We start from the raw sequence: 26,991 nt of genomic DNA on the forward strand, positions 1-26,991 counted from the left end.
TGCCACTCCTGGGTAGGTCTTGTGGATCCCCAGTCTGTTCTTCAATCAAACCACCTCTGAATACCTGGAGGGGTGGTGAGGTAGCCTAATGGTTAAAGTGTTCGCGCATCACATCAAAAACGCATTCTATGGTGTTCCTGCCTTAATATTGCTGGAATATTGCTAGATGCTTCATAAAACCATGCTCACTAACTCACTGAATGCCAGTGACTTTTAAATTGGGCTAGTAACATTTGCATAAAGGTGGCCCGACTGTCTAGTGAATAAAATTTCTGTGAATCGACAAGTCAGTTAAGGCATCATTTGATGTCAAGATGGTTGCCATTTTGTTTTTAGTTTGTAGTTTATCGGAAACCAACTTGAAGTAGTAAGCTGAGTTTGTGCTGCACACTGTTTATGACTGGTGTACATGTATATGCATTATTAGCGATGTGTGTGAAAGTCTAAGAATCACCAAAAATGTCATACATCACATATAATCAACTCTACTGCAGTGAATAATGCACATTTTGTTCACCTAAAACAACATTTTAAGGAAAATTATTTTCATGATTGCTTATTACTGGCTTAAAAATACCAAACAGATGGACCCAAGGGATTAAGACTGTATTGAATACCCAAAGAAACTATCAAAATCCATTGAATAATTTCATTTTTAATGGTTTATAAAACTATCTGGAGCCCTGTCTAGTACGGTGGGCAAGTGGTGTTGTGTTCCTGAGGAGAATGGTGTGTTAGTGTCCTCCCAACAAGCAGTGCCAGAGTCTCCTTGGCCAGGAGTTGAGGAAACACCAGTCTGAGAGGGAGATAGAGTGGCTGGCAATACACACCAGCATGTCTTCCAAGAGGCACTTGAAGTGTTATAAATGATCTGAATTTGAGTAGAATATCCTGTTGTTGAATCAGGTATCTAATAATAGTGTTTCTGCAATTCACACATTTCCTTGGGAATTTGTGAACCTGCTGGCTTTTGAAACTGCCAGTCCAAGTGGACTGTCAACTTAACGGACTTAACGTTACCAGTCCCCTCTACTTTTTGTCAGTCCTAACTTTGAACAAATAAGAAAATGTATGAAAACTACCTGCTTTTAATTCTTTCAACATCAACATTTCACTTTGGTTCGAGACTAAGTCTCTAAAAATATATAATTAACCTCAAAGCAAAGCAAAATATTATTTCCTTGAACTAAAAATAGACAACGGGAAACCCATGTGATAAAAGACAAGTTGACTCCATTAAAAAAATAGTGATTATCCCTGATCTTTTGTTCGACCACAAAGATTTATAAGGTACTTTATGTGCCGGTCTATATGATGTGACTGACAGTCACATGAATTATCGGTCCAAGCCTAATTTTACCGATACATAACTGGTAATTGCCGGTAAACGGGAACACTGACCTACATGCTCCCAAACTACAGTGCTTTTGTGATGGTTAGATGGGGTTAGCACATGATACCCAGTCTACTAGTTCAAAACCTGTGTCTAGTAAAATGTTGTCCAGTCTGGTAAGATCAGCTAACTATGGCAAGTATAACACTAGAATGTACTAAAATGATGCTGAGCTTAAAGTTCAGGCGAGTGGACTCCAGGAAGCACTGGTTTCCAGTTTATGTCTGCCGCAACTGACTGTTTCTGTCGGTCTGTCCATTCAATCAAACATTAGCAGGAAAAATATACATGAAATATTTATATATTCCATAGTCATGGCAATTTATTTATAATATTTATATTGTTGATTCACTTAGTGTCATTGAGCCAAACTTCTTGACTAAAGTTTTGAATGGCATTTAGAAGTGATACACATAAGGAAGAGAATTTACGGATGTCAATTCTTTATTATGAGGAACACACATAATTCCTCATAATAAAGAAGTAAACGTCCATAAATTTTCTTCCTTAAAGTCTATCTGTTTTGATTGTGTTTCTGAACTATTAATTTCTAAATTCTTACTAAAGGGTTGTGGGAAATAAATTAATGCTGATGGAAGGGACTGTTTTCTTGTTGCTATGACGACTCATCTACAGCGTACCCTTTGTCATTCTGAATCTTCAACCCGAATAGAAATGGTGGTTGAATACTGCACCCCTTCGAAGTATTATCATCGCACAACGTATTGTCAGCCAACATTCGTGTGTCTGACAGAATCATGGGACAAATTCAGGTATGGCTGACAGCATCCTTGAAGAGTTCCGAGGTGGGTGGTAGAATCTTTGAGGAGTTCAGGTATGAGGATCATTGACAAGCTCGGGTTGGTTGACAGTTCTAAGCATTGAACATTCCAGGTGTGACTGACAGAATCATTGAAAACTCTGGTGTTGATTTATTTACATGACATGCACTTACAAACTTTCTTGCCCATTTCTCACATATTGATATGGTTCTCTTCTTGTGACATTGTTGTGAATAATCAATGTTATTATCACACCAATACAATGGCAGCCTATTGGAGCAGGTGTGTGACAGTTCCACTGTCATAAATGGCCGAAGCTGTTACAACTTACATGTCACGTTGTGGGATCCATTGTCACCTGCTGTCAGCATCCACACTCAGTAGGTCAGGGACACTACTCAACCAGCTCTCCTTTATTGGAAAACTCTTTCTGGGTTTTTCACAGCCTTAGTGTTTCAAATTTCCAATGCAGAGTTGCCTCCCTTAGACATGCCTTGGTGTATGATGACAACACCCTTGGCCAAGTCTGACAATGGAGCCACCAGGGCGCCGTTCCACAAAGCGGTCTTAGTGCCAAGGTGATAGTTATAGTAACTCCCATACTTTAACAATTACGATTATCGTCGTATAAGATTGCTTTGTGGAACTGCGCCTTGATGCTAATGTTAGATGCTGTATCCATACAAATAGGTACTAGGGAACCATTCCCTCCTAGTATCATCTAGGGCTGGGACGAGTCCCTTATTACCCGACCCTACCCGGGTACCCACTGTAGGTCTCAAGAGATAGATACAAGATGTCCAATTGGGAATTTTTTTACCATTTTACCATAGCCCTGGCAAAATGTATTTAGATACATGTATTAAACGATATTGTCATGCATACACTGAAGTTGACTGAAGTATTATCCTTATTCAGCCATATGAAAAGTCAGAAGGAATGGTGCATAGTCAGAAAGAAATGTGAAAATTAGTGACTTGTAGTGTAACTATACAGTTATGGATAATGTTTGTCAATAAACAATATATCACGTGACTAACCACAGGTCTGGGTAGTTCTGTGGGTATACGGGTCCTACTCAGTACCCACCCGACCCGGGTACCCGAGTTACCCATCCAAGCCCTAGTATCATCCAAGGGGTTTGCCTTGCCTTTCCAGTAACACTGGTAGAAGATTATTATGCAATGCAATTGTGGTATATTGCTTTGACAGTTACTGTATTTTTTTTAGTATAGTGCACACTTTTTCCCCAAAAAACACAGCTGCGTAGAAGGGGATGCGCAATATACACACCATAATGAGTTTTGATGTCCCCCCCCCCCCAATGCAAATATATTACCATGAGCATGTAACACTAGTATTAAATACCATGTCAACATATCCGTACTTAAGTACGCAAATTAATCATGTAATTACACTGTCTGGTTATAAAAAGTGTAAGTTATGTTTGTAACTTATTTCATTAATTTTATTCAAAATTCCTTTTAATATTGTTTTAATTAATTTTGGTGAAATTGTGACAACTCACCATTATTAACAGCAACCACGATCAGATTACCCCGCTATTGACGCCTTGAAACAAACTTTAGTTGACAGGGAATGTACTTGTCAGGGTGGGGCATGGGTGGCCCTGTCGTCTAAGGTGCAGCAATTGGCTGTGCAGAGTTGTGTCCCTTGGGTGCACCAGAAACCTATGATGGGTACAAATCCCAGTTCACCTGATTATGTTTCAAGGTTTGTCAGCACCATACCCGTGTGTGTGGGTTTCACCAAAGGGAGAAACGGCTAAGACCTGCATCACTTCTGAGAACTAGTGATAGAAATATGACTGTGCTCAGAGAATACTTGACTTGACTTGTTTCTTTTTAGAAGAACATCCTGGTTTAAGGTTAACTTAATTAATATAACATGGTTCACATGGTTCTTGTATATGAGACCCTTGAAGATCCAGGTCAGAATGTGGTCTTCAGCAACTTATGCTTGCCATAAAAGGTGACTATGCTTATCGTAAGAGGCAACGAACAGGATCGTGTGGACAGGCTCGCTGACTTCGTTGATGCATGTAATCTTATCCCTATTGTGTAGATTGATGCTCATGATGTCGATCACTAGATTGTCTGGTCCAGACTTGATTATTTCCAGACCGCTGTCATATAGCTGGAACTTGTATGACAGCCAGTTCATATTCATCTACAAACATGCAGCCAAGTATTATGTCACAAATGCATAATTATAACATGTGGTTTGATCAACATTTGCCATATATATACATATCTTAAGCATATGTGCAGGTTTTGGAAGGTCCTATTGTGGGGATTAAGTGCCATAATAGACACCCCAGAACCTGTTCTTGAGGAAAGACACCTCATGCCATCTTCCTCAGCCTGCAGTCCAAGGATTCTCCTCTTGTGGAATGTTACATCCTTTATTTATTTTTAATGTTTGAGTTATCAGTATGAAAATGATTTGATAAAATTATTCATAAATATCCACTCCACAAACCCACTAATATCTACAGAAATGTCACACCTATATTTACACACGATAAAAATGGAACAATGAGATAACATTGTTATCATGATGCTGATGTAGTGGGCTATATGAGCTACAGCATATCAGCAAAGAATCCACAGGGGGCTGGGAGGTGGGGTAGCCTAGTGGACAAAGCAGTCGCTCAGCTTGTGGAAGAACTTGGTTCGAGGGGCGGTCAGGTAGCCTCGTGGTTAAAGCGTTCGCTCGTCACGCCGAGGAACTGGGTTTGATTACATGGGTACAATGTGTGAAGCCCATTTCTAGTGTCCCCAGCCGTGATATTGCTGGAATATTGCTAAAAGCAGTGTAAAACCATACTCACTCACTCACTTATGGAAGATTTGTATTGCCTGGTGGAGAAGTCTCTGGATAGTCTTTGCAAGCCCTTTTAGATAAAGTAAACAATGTCTCCCCTACGTTTTGTGGCTTTGTGGAGAACTCGGGCATTTTCTTTGCAACTGTCATCTGTATTGAAAATGCATCTGCAGTCTCAGCTGGAAATTTAGAGATTTTATGGCTTTGCTGGGAATAATCGGATTATTCTCCGGAGAAATATTTCATGGTTCACAGTCTTCAGGAAGGTCTTTGCTGTAACCAGGACAGATCCTGCAGAGAAGCAGTGACAGCATCTTCTCTGAGTTATGTGGTAAGGGTATCTACACACATTCAGAATGATGTTAATCAGTGACCTGCTTTAATTGCCCATGCCCAGGTTTAAAGATCATCCTCGATTATCCACTGTATCATATCTCCATTCTATTATGATGTGTAATAGATTAGTGATATAGCACACTGGATGATCAAGGAGGAAAAAAAAGACTCCTATGAATTCAGGGGATATCTCTGCAATATGACTTTCCCCATTGCTAAAAGCAATAATTAACAGAAGCCTTCAATAATTTAAAAAAAGTTTAAATCTGATTCTATTTTAGCCTATGATTCAAAATAACATAAGTTGATAGAGAAATGTGCTCGCCATTCCCAATATGCATTTGCTTCAGCCACCTAGTTTAAAATGCAAGTGTTGGTTTTGTAATGTTGGAAATAAAACGTACTTTCATTTTGTTTGTATCAAATAATGCAATATAGATTATGTAACTACAAGCCCCATCATTCTTCACTAGTGATGGTACGGAAGGATATGTCGCCACGACAACGGACGTCCATTCCACAGCCACTAATGACGTATGGTCGTATCTCAAATATGGATTATCAGTCCTTCCTGATTTCATGTTGAAAGTTTCCCACCGAGGCTCCACAAAATAAGTTCATCGGGGGCGATAATCCCTATTATCTCATAGCTGTTCTGTCTATAAGTACTTGGGGAACACGGATATCGGGGACATGTTCAGTTGTACTCGCCGAGTTATAAGTTGCGCTTATTCGGAGTAATGGATGTATGTGGCTCGATCTGTCCATTACGACAGGCATTGCTCAAAGAAGTATATTTGCATGTGTGACACGTGATGGCAACTTTGACGCGTTGGTGTACTTTACAAAATAAATATGGAATAATTGGAAATACAAACACGTGACATTCCCGCCATTTTCTGAGATACCTATTAAACATGCATGTAGTCGCTGATTTTACAAATGTACGTTTATGGAGATCCATTTGTTTTTCATATCGCGGAAGAACACGTTGAAACGTTCTGTTTAAAAGCACCGTGGTATATATACGTAGTAATGGCCCCCGTCAGATAGCTGGAATATTGCGGCGTTTAACAGCGTGAAACAAACAGTAATATTTCATTTTTCAAGTACAGCATCTTGCAGATAAGCCTGCGCTCAATAATGAGTCGAATAATAGCAACTATAAATCAAGGCGATAATCCCGAAATAGTTGAAGGATTTAAATTGAAGATATTACTGTATTATGTCATATGAAATTGTATTATATTTATTGTGGTTAAGTTTGGTAATACTGTATACGCATAATCAATCATTATTATACAAACACATTCCTCGAAAGGATTACCGGTCACACTTTTGTTGAAAGGTTGAAAATGAGTAATACCCCCAATGGCAGGATGTTTTCTCAAGTTGAGCAGACCGCGTGGAGAGTTGTTTCGCTAAGCTCACATTAACCTCTGATATTAATTGTTTTGAACAACGATCTGGCTGAATAACAACCGTGAGATTTCCACACCTTCACTAATCCGTTATTTCCAGTGGTCGGTGGCACGCAATCGGTCAGCTTGGACAGTCAGATTGCATTTCAAAAAGCCACTTTCAGACGAACAGGGACATTGGGCTTGTAAATTGTATGTAAAATATACATACATGTAAAATACTCAACTATTTACATCCGATCTTCAGTGTATTGTCGATAAGCGCCGATCGAATTATGCTCAAATGTAAACGGTTCGATATGGTGTGTGTATAGCCTTTGACCCCCGTTGTCAGAGTGGACTGGCCCATGGAATGAGGTTGCCAGTTGCCGCTATAAATAGTTACAACATACTTTCCGAAGGAACTGTGCGAAAGCAGGCCAAATAGAGACACAAAATGACATCCGATGTACAAACGAAACTAAACGAAGCCGAGAGGGCGTTTCGGAAGGCATGTGAACAGATTGTACAACTAAATAGACGACTAGATGAAATGGCGAAACGATACGACAAAGCTAGCAAGGAAAATCACCGATCATTCCGCTACTCGTTGAGACTGCGCATGGCGGTGACGGAGGGTGTACGGAATATGTACTACGAATATGCGTCGAACAAAGCAGATGAAATAACAACATTACGGTGTCAAGTGTTACATGACTCTGAAATGGGATCTAGTGACGATGAAAATAGTGATTATGCTATGGACGATGATGAAGATGAGGACGATGAACATGGAATTGATCTTCTAGACGACGAGGAAATGGAGGACGAAGCGCCTCCTGCCTCTGTTGAACAAGGGTGTTGAGTAGATTATAAACATTCGTCATGAGAGACGACGGAAAATAAGTCGCGCGGGGAAACGCTAGTCCGTCCTCGGTCGTGTATTCAAAAGGGAACTAAACCTTACAACCCAGATTGGATATTCGTAGAGGTGTGTTCCTTTGTGATTCGAAAGGAAGAAGTGTGAAGCACGTACAGTGTGTTGTTGCCAGACGAGGAGCAGCCATTTTCCCTCGCAAGTTTGAATGAATGAACGAGGAAGCCGCTCGAATATTTCAACACCGGCGTGCGTGAATGATTCAAAGGAAATAGGAAAACGACCACGAGCCAAATTAGTTTTAATATTGGATGGTGCGAAGTTGAATCTATAGCCACAGACGAAGCCATACTGTATACCGAGTGAGAGATTGCTTGCAGCTGTGAACCGTGTGTGAAACAAAGCTAACGGATGTAATAGCGTGAATTGGTCTTAGGGTATCTGTGCTATGACATATATTGTTAGAAACCTTTTAAACTGACTGAAATAAACTTTATTTGATATTGTTATCAGTCATCTCCGATTAGCTTGTTATTTGTGTGATTATGAATGAAATACTTATATCACATGTGTACATAGACATAAGTTATCATCAGGAACTCTTGACATGTGTCCGTCACAATGTAATCATTTTGTCAAAATACAATATACAGATCCACAGTGTTTTTTATGTTTTAATTTTTCCAGACAATCCGGCAGATGTCCAACTTATCATCAACGCCCAGATCAGTTGTCATAATCTAGTGAGAAAATAAGTATGAAAGTGAAGATGGTGAAGGCATCCTTGTCAAAACCTTGGTGTTGTATTGCAAGTTCAGTGTTTGGAGGTACCAAGATTATATTATCAAGCCCAAAACCCCCATTCTGAACTTCAACACTGATCATATTAAATTTTATTAGTTTGGGGCGCATTGGAGGGCAAGGTTTTTAGGCATATAGACCAAATATTAATATATTTTGAGAGAATTGTCTAATGTCAACATCTGTACAGAGCAAAATGATTAAGAAACGTAGATCATGCAGTACTTGATATTTATGTAATGGGCATGTATTGATATCATAAGAGTAAGTTGGGGAGTCCTTGATTTTTTTCTGCGAAAGTATTTTAATATGGGGGACTTAAAGTTACATATAGATTGGGGTTGTGATCTGGACCCCTTGACTTCCAGTTCCATACCTAATTTCAAAACTGCTATTGATATGCTTTCTCCAGTATCATGTACACAGATGTTGGTTATGTCCTATGATGGCAACACAGTATAGTAAGCATTGCTTGATTTAGCTATGTGAAACATGTACTCAAAAGAATTCTATTTTGTGTCTAACCCTTACTTTCCACACCACAAGGATCTTTGAGCACAATCTCATTAAAATCAGATCTTAGTTCTCGCTATTGCTAAACAAAGATCTGAGGACATCCCATTACGGGTCACGTCAGAACGACCTTTCATCCAACCAATCATAGTGTTGCTTACCAGATCATGACAGTCGAAATGTATCTTCTAATCATGCAATCGTCACGATATGGCTGAAATACTGCCGATGTGACGTTAAATCTTAACTTGCTCACTCACTCTAATCATGCAACCACTAAAATATTTAACACGGGGTATTCCGAACGACAGTTACGGGTTTTATGATTATATCCATACAATCTAGGCCATCTATAAGCCATTCCAGCATGTTCCTCTTATCAGTTTTAAACTTTTTAATCAAGAATACGTCAAAATATGTTTCGAAGCGTAGTCGCCAGTTTGAAACAAGTGTCGTAAAGCTCGAGAAAGCTGCCTTCTGATTGGCCAATGTCGATTTCTTATCCTCAGATCTTTATTTAACGATAGCGAGAACTAAGATCTGATTTTAATGAGATTGCTTTGAACATTGTATACCTCTACAACATACAATGTGTTGTACAATGTTATATGTAATTTGCCATGCTTTCTTGGGCTTGACGTCATCAACAGGGTACTTCCATGACTGCACATCATATTACATTTTACACAAGTGACAATTTTTATGTAAAGTCATGACAGTCATCTGAGATGTACTTATTCAGTTTATGCATCTATATTTCATCTTTGATAAATGTATTCGACAAGAGTGCAACCTTATTTTTTGTCTGGTGCAACTAGATTTGAATGTCAACATGCACCTGGTGCAAGTCAAATGAAGTTCCCTTAAATCCAACCCTGATTACTATTCGCATAATGCATAAAGGTGTCAACAGTGTTAGAAATTGGCACAATTCCTAATAGTCCTTGCCAAACTGCCCAATACATGTAGTTTGTTTGTTGTTTAACGCTGCACTCAGCAATATTTCCAGCTATTTGACTGCGGTCTGTAATTTATCTGCGTTTGGACCAGACTATCCAGTGGTTGATATCATGAGCATTGATCCATGCAATGGAGATACAGTGACATGCATGAACCGAGTCACTGAGCCTGACCTGCTGATCCTGTTAGTTGTCTCTTACGACAAGCATAGTCACCTTTTACTGCAAGCATGGGTTGCTGAAGATCTGTTCTACCCCGGAATTGGTCAACCTGAATATGGATGACTGGACATGGTGTGTCTGTGATGGTTATTGTAGACTGGTTATGTCAAATATTGCAAAACTGCTGTGGAGGGTTTGTAATTTTGAAGACAAGTGTTGATTCATTTCATATAAAAAACAGGAAAGATGATGGTGAAATTTGTTTATTATTCAATATTAATTTGCTGATTATGGTGTATGTCATGAAAGTGTGGGTGGCACTGGTAGCCGAGTTGTCTATGGAAATGCAATTCTCTGTGCTGAGTTGTGTTGCTTTGGCACGCAAGAAACCCATGATCGTGGACCAGAAACCCATGATTGTGGTCTAGAAACCCGTGATTGTGCGCCAGAAACCCGTGATTGTGGGCCAGAAACCCATGATTGTGGCTTAGAAACCCATCTTCCTGAGGCACGCGAGTTAACTGACTTTAAAATAAAAGTCCAGTTTCCACCTTAGCCGAACTAGGCTGCTATTCCTGGGCTCGATCGTAGCGCCACAAGTGGATATTACAAGTTATGTCCCTTCTATGCATTCCTATGGTCCAATCAGATTCCATCCCTCGTATCAGTTGCATTTGCTTAAAACAAAATGGTGGCGCCCATTCAAGACGATCTGATTGATAAGCAAGATCAACATTGTGATAAAAGGGATCTGACATCGAGAAGTGCATCAAATCATGTGAGCACCTTGATTAAAAACATGAAAGATTTGTGTTATCATATGGCATGTTATTAGCTGATCTTACCATGCTGAATGGATGAACATTATTTCATTTGACTTGGGCTTCGGACTATTGGCTTAACAGGGTTAGAAACTAACAGTTTTTGTCCACTAGTCCTTATAATGATAACATATAGCAAAACCCTTAAAATGGACTAATTTCTACTCGTCCTTAGGATACCTTTACTATTAGGCAGTTTGGTAAGGACTACAGGACTAGTGCCAATTTCTAATGGTGCTTAATAATAATAAGTGCATTTGTAATGCGCCAGATTCCATTCACCAAGTGGATGCTCACAGCGCTACACTATTATTACCCCGGTCAATGGACTGAAGTCACAGACTGCATTACTGTGCTATGAAATCGTCATGGAATGTGGAATCACATCCTGACGAGCCAAACTGTTCGGTAGTTTGACTTTCTGTTGTAGCATCATTGAAATGAAATGAAATATTTCAAAATATTTTCTGAGTAAAACTTGAAATGTAGTCTTAAAATGAAATCACTTGTTAGATTTGAACAATTTTACCTCAAATTAAAGCTTATGTCAATTGACCGTTCTCCTTGGGGATACTGTTTGACCACACACAAAGATGTCTCCCAAGGGAGCCAGGATTGGTTTTGTAAAAGATGTCCTCACTCAATAATTCCTGGCTCTGCTGAATGAAGATGGTGGCTTCTGGACCAGATCGTTCTTTGATTTGTGTCGACTGTTGACATATTTTATAAGATATTTTATAATGAGTGGGTGTGTCTGCTTCAATCTGATTGGTTGAAAAGCATGATAATGCTGATTGAATGTGATTTGAAGCCAGGATCTTGCATTGGGTAATAGTGAGGTGGGTAGCCGGGTAGTAAATTTGGACTCATCCCTGCCCCTTACTCTAGCCACATTTTTTAGTGTATTATTTTCATTGTGTGTTTTGTTTGTTGCAAATTGTGCTATCAGTAGTATCAGTATTACAGCTATCTATCGCAAACACTACTCACAAGCATGTGGCAAGATATACTTGTAGGATGTCTAAACCATATCGGTCATGTGATGTCTGAGTGCGTCTTAGTGTTAAATTGAGTGTGTAAACAGCATGAGACATTCCTTCAGCATTGACATGCTTCACATTCCTTCAGCATCTGTAGGCTTCAGGAGACATTCCTTCAGCATTGATATGTTTCACATTCCTTCAGCATCTGTAGGCTTCAGGAGACATTCCTTCAGCATTGATAGGCTTCAGGAGACATTCCTTTAGCATTGATTGGCTTCAGGAGACATTCCTTCAGCATTGATAGGCTTCAGGAGACATTCCTTCAGCACTGATAGGCTTCAGGAGACATTCCTTCAGCATTGATAGGCTTCAGGAGACATTCCTTCAGCATTGATAGGCTTCAGGAGGCATTCCTTCAGCATTTCCTGTTGGCCCAAGTATATATCTTGTTGACAGAAATGTTTATTATATACAAGTCGGTGATAAGTGTACTTCCGCAATGGACAAACACTTGGGAATGAACATTTGAAATTCCAGTACCATAGGCGGATCCAGAGGTGGGGTCCAGGCCTCCCCTCACCCTGGATCCGCCTTTGGGTACTTATTGGACATTGAATTGAAAAGTTAATGCTTGGGTGTGAGAATACTGGAAAGGGACAGACACCTGGGAATGAACATCTTAAGAAGTCTATAAAAGTCCAGTTTCCACCCTTGCCAAACTAGGCTGGAATTTCAGGGGATTGCATTTTGACTTTGTATTAGTCTATGCAAAATTGCATAACAAAATCAACATCCTGTTCGGAAACAACATGGTGATTCTCGTGCAGATTTCAGTCAATCGCAGGATTTGCAAAACGTGTACAGTCAACTGGGCATCAACAGACATTTTCCATATCTTTTCATGTTTTTATTGAATATTGAAGGTCCTCGAGTGTTGTGCTACAATCCACATGCACTGGTTGTCTGTAAGGAGGGGAATGTGAAACCTTTTTTTGAGTTAACTTTATCAGATTGTATTGACTGGGAGCTGCCATTTTTGTTTGAATGAGTGAGTGAGTTTGGTTTAACGCTACTTTTAACAGTATTCCAGTAGTATCACAGCGTGTCAGCTTAATGTGGGAGGAAAGCCCGAAGTGATGCAGGTCTCAGACGTTTACCACTTCGGTGAAACCCACGAGCACGAGTATGGTGCTGACAAACCTAGAAACATAATCCGGGCGAACCAGGATAATTTTTGTTTGAAGTAAATGCAAGTGATATGAGAGGTGGAATCTCATTGGTCAGTAGGTCGGACATAGAAGGGAAATAACTCTATTGCCCAGCTATTGATGGCACTACGATTGAGCCACAAAATTCCAGCCTAGTTCTTCAAGGGTGGAAACTTGACTTTTATAGTCAGTAAATCCCTTGCCTCCGGAAGATGGCAAAAGTGGATGTCAAGGAGACCCAATAATAAATAATTTTTAGGGTCCTTGCAGGCAATATGAGAGTCCTGTAAAGTAATGAAATGGTGTGGTGTACTGTACATTTAGATAATTACTTTATAGCTTAGAATGAATCAAGAGGACAGTGGTCTTGCTTGATGGATGAAATAACAGACACATAATTGCTCTTGGCGTACTGTAGGTACAGTGAATAGTATTGTAACTTGCTATTTCATCCTGATTAGGGGCAGTGGGGTAGCCTAGTGGTTAAAGTGTTGGCTCGGCACACCAAAGACCCGTGTTCAATCTGCACATTGGTACAATGAGTGAAGACCATACTCTCTCACTACTCCCAGATGAGTTCTGAGTAATTAAACACCAAACAGTTTCATCCCGGTGTCCCAGCCAGCTTGATACAGCATATGAGCTTATTTGTGGATCGTGTATCAACCTTGAGGCAGATTGTAGGTCAACAGTTGACTCAGTACAATGAGAATGATTAAGAGATTTGTTGGCGCTTATTTGTTTGTTTCTTGTTTAATGCCACACTCTTAAATATTCCAGCAATATGATGGCGGTCTGTAAATAATCGAGTCTGGACCAGACAATCCAGTGATTGACATGAGTGATGCTAGTAGTTTATTATTATCACACATGCTATCAGCTATCAAATTCTGATTTTTGTTGCTTTCAATTCAAATGGTAAAATGTATAATGTTTGACATGGTCTGTGACTTTAGCCACAAGTCCAAAGCCTGAGTCTAGTAAAATTCTGTTCGGTCTAGTAAGCTCCATTTATGATAATCGGTATAATAACACTAAATTCTACAGAAAGGTATGCTTAGAGTCATGTTATGGTGAGTAGTCTCAAACGTTTGGCACAGACTGTTAGAATCATTTGCAAAATTAGTTGCTAGTCTGACACTAGGTATGCACAGGAAACAAATTTTGTCTTATTTCTCATGATGTCTTTCCAGACTGACAGGGTAGGTAGGGAGGGAGGGAGGATTGTGTCCTTATATATGTAATTCTCTGGTATGTTCCAAATCTATGAAAGTAAACATGATTCTTATGTTCAGGTAACCTCTTGATATGAAAAAAGTTGGATTTTGGTGCAAAAACGAAATTTGTTTTGAAGAAGTTGTTTCAAAAACGAAATTTGTTTGAAAAAGTTGTTTCAAAAAAGAAATTTGTCTTGAAAAAGTTGTTTCATAACTGTGCTTTTGAAAAAATAACATATGAGTGGGAGCTAGTTTATGGATGGGTCATAAAAAAAGAAATCTTGTTAAAAGTACAACTGTATCTGCGGACCTTATAATGGCAGTCTGTTAGCCACGATGGCTGTGTCAAGTGTTTATTTGTGGATGCGATGTCCCCGGGGGAACGAACTCAACCTTTGAGATCTGGAACATTTCCTATCTCAGAGGGGCAATGAGGTTAAAGTTGTGGCTCTTCACGCTGTAGGCCCAGATTTGACTTCCTACTTGGCTACTTTTCATGTAGAGAAAAAAGCAGTTTGTAAGTACCACTTCCTTATTTAGTTCATTTGTGTGTCAGAAGTAGGACACCAGTCGTCGTTCTCAGACGTGGCTTGATCTCCATGTACGTGATGAAGGTGAAGGTCACTCTGGGTGTTCTAACTCTGCTGGTACCTGCCACATAACTACAGCTCACCAAGGCCCGTCTCAAGCTCATCCATCCACCATGACACAGATCAGTCCCAGATAATGATGCAGCTAGTGGTGAGAATTGGTTACAATTTGAAGATTCATCATTGGTTTGAAAAAGCCATTGATCGACTACTGACCATACAAGAATTGGAGCCGAGAACCTACACGCTTACATCAACCTCTCACCATGCCCCTTGTAAAGGATGATACAAAAATAGCAGAACTACTCCCAGAGTAATGCAGCCTTCAATTTAATTATTTGACACAGATGATTATGAAGTGTCCTACCTAAGATGGGTGGAATTATAAAATGTTCCGCAAGTTATCAGGCAAAGTGCTGGCCATTGTAACACGATAATGTTGTTATTTTGCCTGACAACTGGCCATTGTCAATCACATTATGACCCTCCAAGCTAATCTTCAAACTAACGTTAACAAACATGGCGTCTGACTTTCATAATGTCTCTATTAACTCAGGTGATTCTGTGAGCGCCTCACGAGTCAAATGGTATCAGATGTATAGGCAGTTGATGTCCTGTGCATGAGTTGTGAGGTGTGAGTGAGTGGGTATGGTTTTATGTGGGGGATCGAACCTGGGTCTTTGGCATGATGAGCAAACGCTTTAACCACTAGGCTACCCGATCACCCCCATAAACTTAGGAGAATACAGTATCAACTGAGATGAGTAAACACCGGCCAGATTGTATGGCCATGTACACTATGGCCAAGTGCAGCATTGAGGCTGATACTGTGAACTAGCTTGCAGGTGCATCAATCATTGCACTGTCAATCGTTTCCATATCACTTACAAAAACAAGTCAATGTTCAACCTACTCTGAAAGTTTACTTTCAATTTGCTCCTGAACTCTTTCTCTCCGATGTTGGTCAAGGTCAAGTGGCGTCTTGTGACATATAGTGAAGTGTCTGTTGTTGACGACATGTTTCTAGGCCTGTGTCAAACTTGACCTCTGTGGTAACCTACGTGTGAATAACAACTGCCACATTTTGTTGTTTGATTGGATTGGTGTAGAGGTATTACCATGCGATGGACATGATGGACAGATTCTCTCCATTTCCGCTATAATAACGATAACCCTATTGTTCAGGGCATTATCATTTGTTCAACAGCCCTCAATCAACGGGCAGTTAATGGCATACCCTGGGCTGCTGCAAATGATAATGCCCTATAAAAATTCCCGTCTGACTAAAGGCATGTATTGCCCAGTCGAAGGCAATGGCATTAGTATGGAGAGTTGCCTCCCTTAAGCATACTGGAAACCTGTGATCGAGGATTCAGATTGAGATGAGTCCCGATTATGTTTCTAGGTTTGTCAGCACCATACCTGTGCTTGTGGGTTTCACCAAAGTGGTAAATGGCTAATGTACATCAGTTAAGCTTTCCCCCCACATAGCTGCTGCACTGTGATAGAACTGAAATATTGTGGTAGTGGGATGGTTCACTGCTTTAAAACACAATGTGTTTTCTCAGAAATACGTAGCTGAATAACTGTTGTTTAAAACAGATATGAAATATCTACTGGCAGGTCCCTAAAGGGACTTTTATGAGCAATGGGTGTTATTAGATTGGTATTTTCGGAGATGCATTGTCGGGTCTGTTATAGAGGACATCCACCATGATGCATAGAGAATGAGAGACTGCCCGGAGAGTGAACGGTCGGTGATTTGATCCCCTTGACCCAACAAAAGATTTTGAAGATGGTACTTGTTGTTACCCTGCCTGGTGTTGGGCTGGTTGTCTAGGAGTCTTTATGATGAGTCTGAATCTGGTATTCATGGTAAACTGCGACATGATATCTCAGTGAGCTAGTACTATAAAACCGGAAAAAGTCATGTATCGTACATCCGACACGACACTGACGCTGACGCTGACACTTACACTGCAAGCTGCAATGTTACCATCAATGTGGTTGTGTTCCAGGCCTCAGCAAGTCCAGGGCATCATCTGTGGGGGACTTGGGGGACATCGAGACCGGGGATCGGGTCATTGTTGCCGGACAGAGGAAGGGCACAGTCAGATTTGCAGGAGACACCAAGTTCGCCCCAGGTATTGTATAGTAAATAGTTGCACAGTACAGTTGTTGTGGGTCAATATAGTCAGTAATTTTGCCATGTCACTGCTAGAGCTGATTGGGTCTGTCCTGACATCCAGATGTACCCAGGGCAGTTTATAATGTTAAACACACAGGGAGTTTCCAGTGATAGCGTTGCTGTTTGACTAAGTTCACCTCTTTGCATCAACGTGGCTGTTCATTGCTGTTCATGGGCCAGTTAAAAGGATTCCAAACTAATAATTGGAAGCCTATTTTGATACTTGTTCACTCTCATAAAGCAGAAAGCTTCCTGAAAACTGAGAACCTTTACTCCAATCTCCGTTGAGAGGTGATAGATCAGATATGAATGGGATTCCCTGAAGTCACTGTCGTCTCTCTATCCCTGTACAGGTGTCTGGTATGGGATTGAGCTGGACAAGCCGGCAGGGAAGAATGATGGCTGTGTTAACGGAGTACGCTATTTCACCTGCAGGCCCAAGTTTGGTGTCTTTGCCCCGTTGTCAAGGATACAGAAGTAAGAGAAGGAAAAGTGTTGGTGCAATGTAATAACAGACGGAAGGAACGTTCTGTTTATAAGATTAACAAACTAAACAAACCCATGCTCATCTGGTTTTCTAAGTGTGCATTGATCAGTGAGGACATATTTCTCAAAAGTGGAAAAAATAATATGTTCAATGATCCTTGTACTAAAGTTTGTCCTGTTCCAGACTTGGTGACCGCCGGTTTGACTCGGACGAGTCCCTGGACACTATCAGCTGGGGAGCTGTGTCCGAGAGGCTTGACCGGAAGATGACGGGTGAGTCTACCCCTGAAGAGCTGCTCGAGTGTCTGCTGTTTGAGGCGTTACATGGGTAGCTTTAGCATGTATCATATCACTCATTACTCCAGACAATATTTGAGAAAACGAAAGTATCCGGATAAGCAAGGTTTGACTTACATAGAAAGAATTCGTCACTGAAAGGATTTTAAACTTTGATAATCAGCATGTTCTCTAATTCTTAGTCATGTATTGTATTTCCAGCTCCTAGTGTAGCTAGCCTGCTGAATTCCACGCCGGTTAAATCCTCACCGAAAACGTAAGTGTACATCTCTGTAGTGAAGTAGAGAAGTTTCCGAATTTTCTCTGGCTCTGTAGCCAACATACTGTCTCACTGTAAACCTGTTATTTGGTGTTCAGCATGTTCAAAATTGAAAATAAGATTGTCACAGACGACATAGAGTAATTCCCGAATGATCGTCACGGGATTTACGACTGAATCCATACAATCTAGGACATCTATTAGCCATTCCAGATTGTTTTGTTCAGTTTCAAATCTTTAATCGAGAATTCGTCAAAATATGTTTCGAGGTGTAGTCGCCAGTTTGAAACTAGTGCTGTAAAGCACGAAAAAGCTGCCTTCTGATTGGCTAATGTTGACTTCTTCTCAAGTATTCCTTTGGTGTTAAAGTTCGCAAAAGATCGGTCCTCAGATCTTTGTTTCGCTGTAGTGAGAACTAAGATCTGATTTTTATGAGATTGAAATGTTGCCAATGCGAATGTAAATTTTAACTCCTTACTAAAATTAGTGCTTTGAGAATGTATCCTCATTTTTCTGCCTTGTATTGCAGATATAAAGAATGTTGATTAAGGAGTTGCAGGTAGCCCAGTGGTGGGATCGTTGTCTTGTTACACTCAGAAGGCTGGGTTTGATTCCCTACAATTTGTAGGTTCATTATTGAAGTTCCTGTGACCCCGACCTGCATACATGCAATGTTTGAACACACCTAGAGCCCCGACTTTAATGGAGTTGTTTGTGTTGCAGGCCGCGGTCCAGTATGAACATCCTGCGTACCCCTGGTTCCAGTCCCAACCTCAAGCTGGAGCCGGGCATCAGTGTCCTGTGTAACAACGAGATGGGTTAGTAGCTGTCTCCTCCCTTGCCTCCTACCTGTATCCTCCCTAGCCTCCTACCTGTCTCCCCCCTGGTCTCCCCCCTAGCCTCCTACCTGTCTCCCCCTGGTCTCCCCCCCTAGCCTCCTACCTGTCTCCCCCCTGGTCTCCCCCCTAGCCTCCTACCTGTCTCCCCCTGGTCTTGTACCTTGCCAGGCGACTATGCTTGTCATAAGAGGCGACCAACTGGATCGGGTGGTCAGGCTCGCTGACTTGGTTGATGCATGTCATCGATCCCAATTGTGTGGATCGATGCTCATGATGTCAATCACTGGATACTGGATCTGGTCCAGTATTGGTTATTTACAGACTTCTGTCATATAGCTGGAATTTTGCTTAGTGCGGTGTTAAACAACAAACAAACAAACAAAATCATTCCTGGTCTTCTGCTTGTCTCATATCTGGTCTCGTACTTGGTCTCGTACTTGGTGTGGTACTTGGTCTCATACTTGGTCTCGTACTTGGTCTCGTACTTGGTCTCGTACTTCAATCTGCCAGATTTGTCGGATGATATGTCAGTTGTCTATAGTGCTGCAGTTCACTTGACATGTGTTTTGCCAAAACAATAAGTGCATCTGAAAACATGTACCGACACAGCCATACTTCTCAGGCAGTTCTTCAACATAGCTTCAAGGTTTATGAAAAACTAATCTGAAGATGTAAAGCCTACCCCACCACCCTTGTCTTCTAATTCAGTGTAATCAGAACCTTCCTAAATATTTCTGTTGAGGTTAGATTCCTGGTATACATCTCCATTGCAGGTGTTGTGCGGTACGTGGGACCGACGGAGTTCGGGGAGGGGGTGTGGCTGGGCGTGGATCTCCGGGCAGCCAAGGGGAAGAACGACGGCAGTGTACAGGGAAAGAGATACTTTACATGTAAACCCGACCATGGGCTTATTGTGAGGCCAAGCAAGGTGTTTGTACGAGGAATAAACGGAGCCAAACTAATGACTGACAGCCATTCTCCACCAGATCTGACGAAGCACAGTAGTGATCAGCGAGTAAATGGCGACAGTCGCATAAACGGGGAATCTAGCCATCACAGTCACTAAGAGAAGGAAGAGTCGGGATATGAAATACTAGCAATGAAAAATATATCAGCCGAACGGTTTCAACTGTTCTGCTGAAATTCAAAACCAGTCTTGATGCAACTAAATATTGCATATGTAGACTTGCATTTACACTAAAGATCTAAGGGAGCAGTGCAAAATTTCAATGTTGGACCAAAAAAAGTACTTCCCTTAACCCATCCCAAAATATCTGACTGTGGAACTGTCAAGCCACCTGGCACACTCTGCCTTGTATCTATTACCGACAGCTCCCAACAGCTTACGTCAAGTGAATACTAATTCCAAGTGTATTGTATAGCTGTCATGCAGCAGTGCTTTCAAGTATGCCAAGCTTATTGTTTTATCACTGAACCCGTATGCCTACGATGAGGATGCCAGGGAGAACCTGACTTGCACTTTAAATTGCATGAAAATTAAGTAACCTGTACCTCCCCAACCCCAATCGGATTTTATCTGAGCTGCTCTCTTAGCAAGTAGTTTACACATGACCTTGTGGGAAGGTCACTGCTCATTTGGCATTGTTCCGATGAACCATATCTGAGAGTAAGGCTTCAAACCATCATCTGATGCCTATGACATTGAAGACACTTTATCTTGTTGATGATGTTGGGCTGTTTGTATTCTCCACGATGTCCCTTCAGTGTCTCATCACAACGACCTGCCACTAACTCCACCATGCATTCCGTCTACCTGGTGAACCAACAACATCTTGTCCATAGAGGTGCTGTTCCATACACTTTACAAACCATACAGCAGCTTTAGAAGTTGGCACTAGTCCTGTAGTCCTTGCCAAACTGCCAATAGTTAGGTATCATAAGAAATAGTAGACTTTTGCCATTTTAAGGTTTTGTTATATGTTAACATTATGAGGACTAGTAGACTAAAAATGTTAGTTTCTGTCGCTGCTGACAGTGCGTCCACTTTGTCCTTTCGAAAATCCTTGTTTACTTGAGTCTTGTTGGAGCCATCCATGACTATCCAGTGTATTGTATCTCCAGTCTATTAGGACAAATACCATGGAGCCATTCACCAGCACTGTTCCATTACTGACTCAACTTGTCAATCACTCACTTAGGACATAGTTTCCATCTCTCTTGTGCTTGAAATTACATAGATCTGCATAGATCTACGATCAGAATCTCCCCGTCTGAGCAAAGCCTCAGCATTTGAGGCAGCAGTGATGTCGCAGCATGTTTCAATCCTGAATGAACAGTGTATTGGATTAGACATCTGTAGTTAGGATTGTTTCATTCTAATCAGATGAAAAACAAGGTATTTTGATAAACGGGTCAAGTCAGGGACTTGTCCGATTGTGACTGCAAAATGTCCAAATAGTGCAAATCAGCCATTTTAACATTTGCCAACAGGACATTTTCGAAATCCGTCAGTGGTATTTATTATAATTGAATGAAGGTATGAGGAGGAGTATAGCAGAGGGGGAATCAGAGCATGTCCTGACATCTCTGTCACGCTGAGGCTGGCCGCGCAGGTGCTTGCTCCTTCCTTGTTGCTGTAGATATGTTAGAACTGCTGGAAGCTGCTACCCGCTGTGATGCAGTGTTGCCATGACTACACAAGACCAAGCTGCTGATGAAACTGTCCAGAGTCTTTACCAGTCCATTGCTATTATTGGTTAATCTGTTACACGGGTTCTTGAAATTATACCCTGCTAGGATTCCAGGATAGAAATGTCCAAAGTACCCAGGTCAAGAGAGGCTGCTTAACTGGATCAGGTGGTCATCGACTGATTGTGTCAGCGTACCCCAGTGGGGAATGTTGCTCATAGTGTCGACCACTGGATTGTCTGTGTTATTGCTGGAATACTGCTAACTGTAGCGTTAAACAACATGCACTCAACCTCGCAACATACAAGTTTCAATTTGATGAGGGTCATCTGTATAACCAATCAGGATCTTGCATTCCTTGGCAGTGAGTGGGTGGTGTATCTGCAGCCAGCACTGTAGTGACCTGATACTGTGTAACTAGGTCAGGACATCTTAGCTTGGAGGGGGCACGGGTGGCCCAGTCGTCTAAGGCGCCGCCACTCGCTGTGCAGAGTTGCGTCCCTTGGGCACGCCAGAAACCTATGATTGTGGGTTCGAATCCCGGTTTGCCCCAAATATGTTTCTAGGTTTGTCAGCACCATACCCGTGCTCGTGGGTTTCACCGAAGTGGTAAACGTCTGAGACCTGCACCACTTTGGGCTTTCCTCCCACATTAAGCTGACACGCCATGATATAACTGGAATACTGTTTAATCGGCGTTAAACCCAACTCACTCACTCACTCACTCACTCTTAGCTTGGATCACATGTCGTGTGATGAAAGGCAATATCCAGCCTGTTGTGCTCATCCTCGTATTGTCACCAAGTCAGAATGTACCAACTGAACAACTTTCATCCGCTATTACCATTCCTCTGTCCAAGTACCAAAACATCGCATTGGTAGCTTAGTTGGCCCCCATGTGTACTGAATTCACTTGGCTAAGCCCTGATTGTGTGTACCGACTCAGTTGGCCCTGATTGCGTATATCACATTCAGTTGACCCTGATCATGTGTACCAAATTCAGTTGGCCCTGATCATGTGTACCTAATCCAGTTGGCCCTGATCATGTGTACCTAATCCAGTTGGCCCTGATCGTGTTACCAAATTCAGATGGCCCTGATCATGTGAACCTAGTCCAGTTGGCCCTGATCATGTGTACCTAATCCAGTTGGCCCTGATCGTGTTACCAAATTCAGATGGCCCTGATCATGTGAACCTAGTCCAGTTGGCCCTGATCATGTGAACCTAATCCGGTTGGCCCTGATCATGCCAAAGAATGCCTAGAATACTTGGCAATAATGATTCTTCATTAGGGACCAGTCATTTATTACATATTAGGGAGTGGGATGGATCACTCACACAAAATGACAGGTTAAGGGGGAGGTTGTGTTCATTAAACTCAATTTGGGACAGGTAATTAAACAGGTATTTATTGTTAAATAGTGATAGCATTTATGTTTCTCTGATGTGGAAGATGGGGCGAGTTCTGTTTTCTGTTTTATAATCATGGATGAAAAATAATTAATGACTGATCCCTAAGCATACTTCAAATTGACTCCTGTCAAAACATTTTATGAGAAATTTGCAGTATATTTTATCAACACAAAATTTTACTTCAAAATACCAAAGCATCTGTTTATGCTAGTTTTGCTACAATTCACTAAACATGATGAGGGCTTTGTACCTTATTTTCTTGAGTATAGTGCACACTTTTTAAAAAACAACAACACATGCCATAATGAATTATACTAGTTATACTGAGCACTATACTCAAGAAAATACGGTATTTAATACATAAATAATACAATATCTCTTGGTGAGTGAGTGAGTATGGTTTTATGCCGCTTTTAGCAATATTCCAGCAATATCACAGCGGGGGACACCAGAAATGGGCTTCACATATTGTGCCCATGTCTGGAATGGAACCCGGGTTTTCGGCGCGACGAGCGAACGCATTAACCACCAGGCTACCCGACCGCCCATATCTCTTGGTGCCTAAGTGTGAGTACTTGTGCCATGACAGAACAGAAATATTGTTTGTTCATGTGGCTTTAGTCCATTCCTGACATTGTAATTCTACGGAGCAGAACAAGCGTAAGACTATTGTATGCGATGTACAAAGGTCTTTTTTAACCTTCCTCCTTTAATATATTTACCATACTCTTTGCAACTCAATGAGACAAATCTCTGCATATTTTGCTAACATTTTAACTAACATTTTAAAAATATGTCATTGTAATGTACCCATGTACGTTTGAATATAAAACATATTTAAATATATATTTTTAAAATATCAGAGTAAATTTTATTATACTGTTACAGTATATACTTCATCAGATCCTGTATACAAACTACAGGGCTTTTGACGAACTGTTGAAGGAAATGTGTAACTCATATATAGAAACCTTGTCAGTCTGGAATCTGTTAATTCCAACCTTTTGGATGATTACCGCAGGGGCACTTGTATGTACACCAAGTGAAATGACTCCATACCTGTGCGTTAATTTGTTAATCTGGACATTCGTTAATAGGGATGATATCAGCGAAAACTCAACTGTCCGAATTATCAGGGTTTTCACTGTACATTTGAGAGCTTGTGTCCTGTTTGGATGTTATTGTGTATTAACGGCTTTAATATATCAGCCTGCATGTATTATGTTTAATTTGTTTATGGACATGTTTGTCTCGCTGGTGTGACCACCATAACAATCTGGAGAAGTGTTCCGTGAAAGAACCTTAGTTCAGTGTTCCCTGTTTAAGTGAGGATTACGCTCCACAGCCTGTGCCCAGTCTTTTGTCTCGGCCATGTTATTAGTGCACTGAGTGAAATAAGATATTGTAGCTGAGAAATGTAGACGTCATAGTCTGTGTTAGCAAGACTACCTAGTCCGGCTCTAACATCATTACTACCCAAAGAAGTTGAAGAATACCCGATTCCTTCAAATTACTATAGTTAGTCGGTCATGTTATGACATTAACTACAGTTGAACCTCGCTCAATCTGGACACCTGCATTTTCTCAAATATTGTATGGATAAATGAGTTTCTGAATCCCTTGCCAACTGACCAGAGTTATCTCCCCTACCCATATTCTACTAAGGCATTACCGGTACAAATGTCACCAAATGTTGTTTTTCTGATGTTATGTCAAACTGGTTGCTGAAGTGTTAAGGTTAGTTATAGGATTAGTATTCTTCCACAGACAGATTTCCAGTGGAGTCATATGAAAAAATCAGGTGTTCTTTAACTTCTTTTGAGCAGTGTGTGTGTTAAAAGTACATTGTTCGAAAGGATTATTTCCTTCATAATGTTAATGTTATGCAGTGTTAAGACCGTGATTTACTTGAATAATTCCATATTCGAGTAATCTTGTTGTTTGAGAATGGACACTTACTTATCATGTTAAAGGCTTGTAAATTAAGATGTTATGATGCTGTAACAGAAATAATATTCAAAGCAGCATTATATCTCACTCTCAAAGATGTTATAAATAATGGAAAAAGTATTTTATTTCACCAAGGATCTCATTGCAATTTCATGTATTTGTACAACCCTAACCAATGTTTTGCTATCCTGATTTGTTCATATAAGCTTCTTGTGTGCGTCTAGTATTTTATTGTAGCTCTGGCATATTTTTGTTTGTATGTTGTGTTTCACATGTTTCATTTAAAGTAAACCACAAAATGTATGTTGTATTCATCTCCATCTCCATCCTTGTCCCAAGTCCCCAGTCCCCAGTCTCCAGTCTCCAGTCCCCAGTCCCCAGTCCCAGTCCCAAGTCCCAAGTCCCCAGTCCCAAGTCCCCAGTCCCCTGTCCCCTACCAACACGATGCTGTCACCACATGCTGTCAGCGCCCATGCAATGTGGCCACAGGGCAGTAGAGTAGCAGAGATGCCGGCCATTACCCCACTGCGGTGGAATCATTGCGATAGTCCCGAACCAAATATCACCAATATGATTAAGTGAAATAAATTATGAATTTTGTTAATTTAAATGAAACAAGATACTGACATATTGCATAAACAACCAAATCATCAATTGTTTCTGCTTGTGATGGGAAGGTTTACAGATTTTGGGTGATCAAATACAATGAATATATACCTTTTTTTCAAATTAAGTTTAGACATCAATTATGCGAACTTCTCCAATTAGGTTTGGCATCTCTGGTTTTGCTTTCATTCTTCTCATTAAAGAAAGATGTGTGTGCTCAAATGTTTTGCACAAGATTTATCATCAATATCAGTTCATACATCTGGTCATGAATTATGGTCATGGAGAATGACGTTCTGTATTAACGTGTCACACAGGTATACAGTACCATACATAACATGTATCTAAAGGCACCAATATTTATTCGATTTTCATCCAAGCAGTTTAAGTGTAGAGGGAGGTACTTTGACACTTGTACTAATTTATGATTTACAGAATTTTGATCAACAATTAGCATGGGTCAGTCAATATAGAAATACAAATACTTTTTTCAGCTCAATATATTTAGCATAAAGTTGGTTGGGATGGTTGGTTTTGTAGGAATACATAAATGCTAATATTTATGTCAGGTAGTTTTACAGTACTGTGGCCCAAAATGATATGCAATGGATTTGATAAATTATTTACAAGTTGCAACTACAGAATCTTATGTAGTTGTTGGGTAAATAATATATTTGTTTTCATATTTTTTTTTTTAGTGTCAACTCTGTAAACCATATAATTTTTGAAATGTCACTCCCTGGGGAAAGTGTTTGGGGTTACAGAAATAACATGGTTGTTATGGTTTCTAACATCAAGTGCAGCGAGACGGATGAAAGTCTTATAAATATTTCATTATGACCTCATTGTTCAGATACCAACATGCTGCCTTTGTATACTGATGGATATAGGTAAGGGTAGCAACATACGGTTTAGTGATACAAATATTGATTCATATTGACGAGAGGGTCTGGTGTAGGATTGCTGTTGTCAACACACAGGATGTCACTCGCTTCATTCTACATGTTCCCTTACTTGTTGCCATCAGTATACATGGACAATTCATTCACTTGGTGGCAGAACTTCTACAGAATGAGCATAATCCTGTGTACAGCACTTCCGTGCATATTGTAAACCACAAGAGCACCTCATCTGTTTTGTTGAACTCTTACTTGTTTATGTGGAGCTTCTCCTTGGGTTTATTTCAGATGTGACAAGTATATTTGATCTTAATCAAACGACTATTCTCAAGCACTTCCAGTATATAAGACCACACGAAGAAACTTGTTACAATCAAGCACAAATTTATCAAAAAGCACCCAGGTTTCTGTCAATCTTGTGTAAAGCCTGTTTTCCTTGTGGATGTAGGCTGCCGTCCTCCCCTGTGATAATGTGACAGTCTTGCCCTCTGTATACAACTGTCCGTACTGTACAT

The 26,991-nt window shown here is 40.6% G+C and overlaps 1 protein-coding gene across 4 annotated transcripts in view; it reads left to right on the forward strand.

Annotated features, from left to right (window-relative positions):
• Positions 1 to 20,188, forward strand: part of LOC124133237 (CAP-Gly domain-containing linker protein 4-like) — a 45,582-nt gene extending 25,394 nt beyond the window's left edge. For all 4 annotated transcript variants that reach the window (XM_048400528.1, XM_048400530.1, XM_048400531.1 and 1 more), the window contains exons 8-13: positions 16,908 to 17,033; positions 17,431 to 17,554; positions 17,748 to 17,836; positions 18,062 to 18,116; positions 18,843 to 18,937; positions 19,732 to 20,188. In XM_048400528.1, the coding sequence (XP_048256485.1) occupies positions 16,908 to 17,033; positions 17,431 to 17,554; positions 17,748 to 17,836; positions 18,062 to 18,116; positions 18,843 to 18,937; positions 19,732 to 20,024 (782 nt within the window). In that variant the 3' untranslated portion in view covers positions 20,025 to 20,188. The remainder of the gene's footprint in view (positions 1 to 16,907; positions 17,034 to 17,430; positions 17,555 to 17,747; positions 17,837 to 18,061; positions 18,117 to 18,842; positions 18,938 to 19,731) is intronic.
• The last annotated feature ends 6,803 nt before the right edge of the window (positions 20,189 to 26,991 follow it).

This window comes from Haliotis rufescens, unplaced genomic scaffold (assembly GCF_023055435.1).
Source record: "Haliotis rufescens isolate VD_foot unplaced genomic scaffold, xgHalRufe1.0.p SCAF_2, whole genome shotgun sequence".
NCBI lineage: Eukaryota > Metazoa > Mollusca > Gastropoda > Lepetellida > Haliotidae > Haliotis > Haliotis rufescens.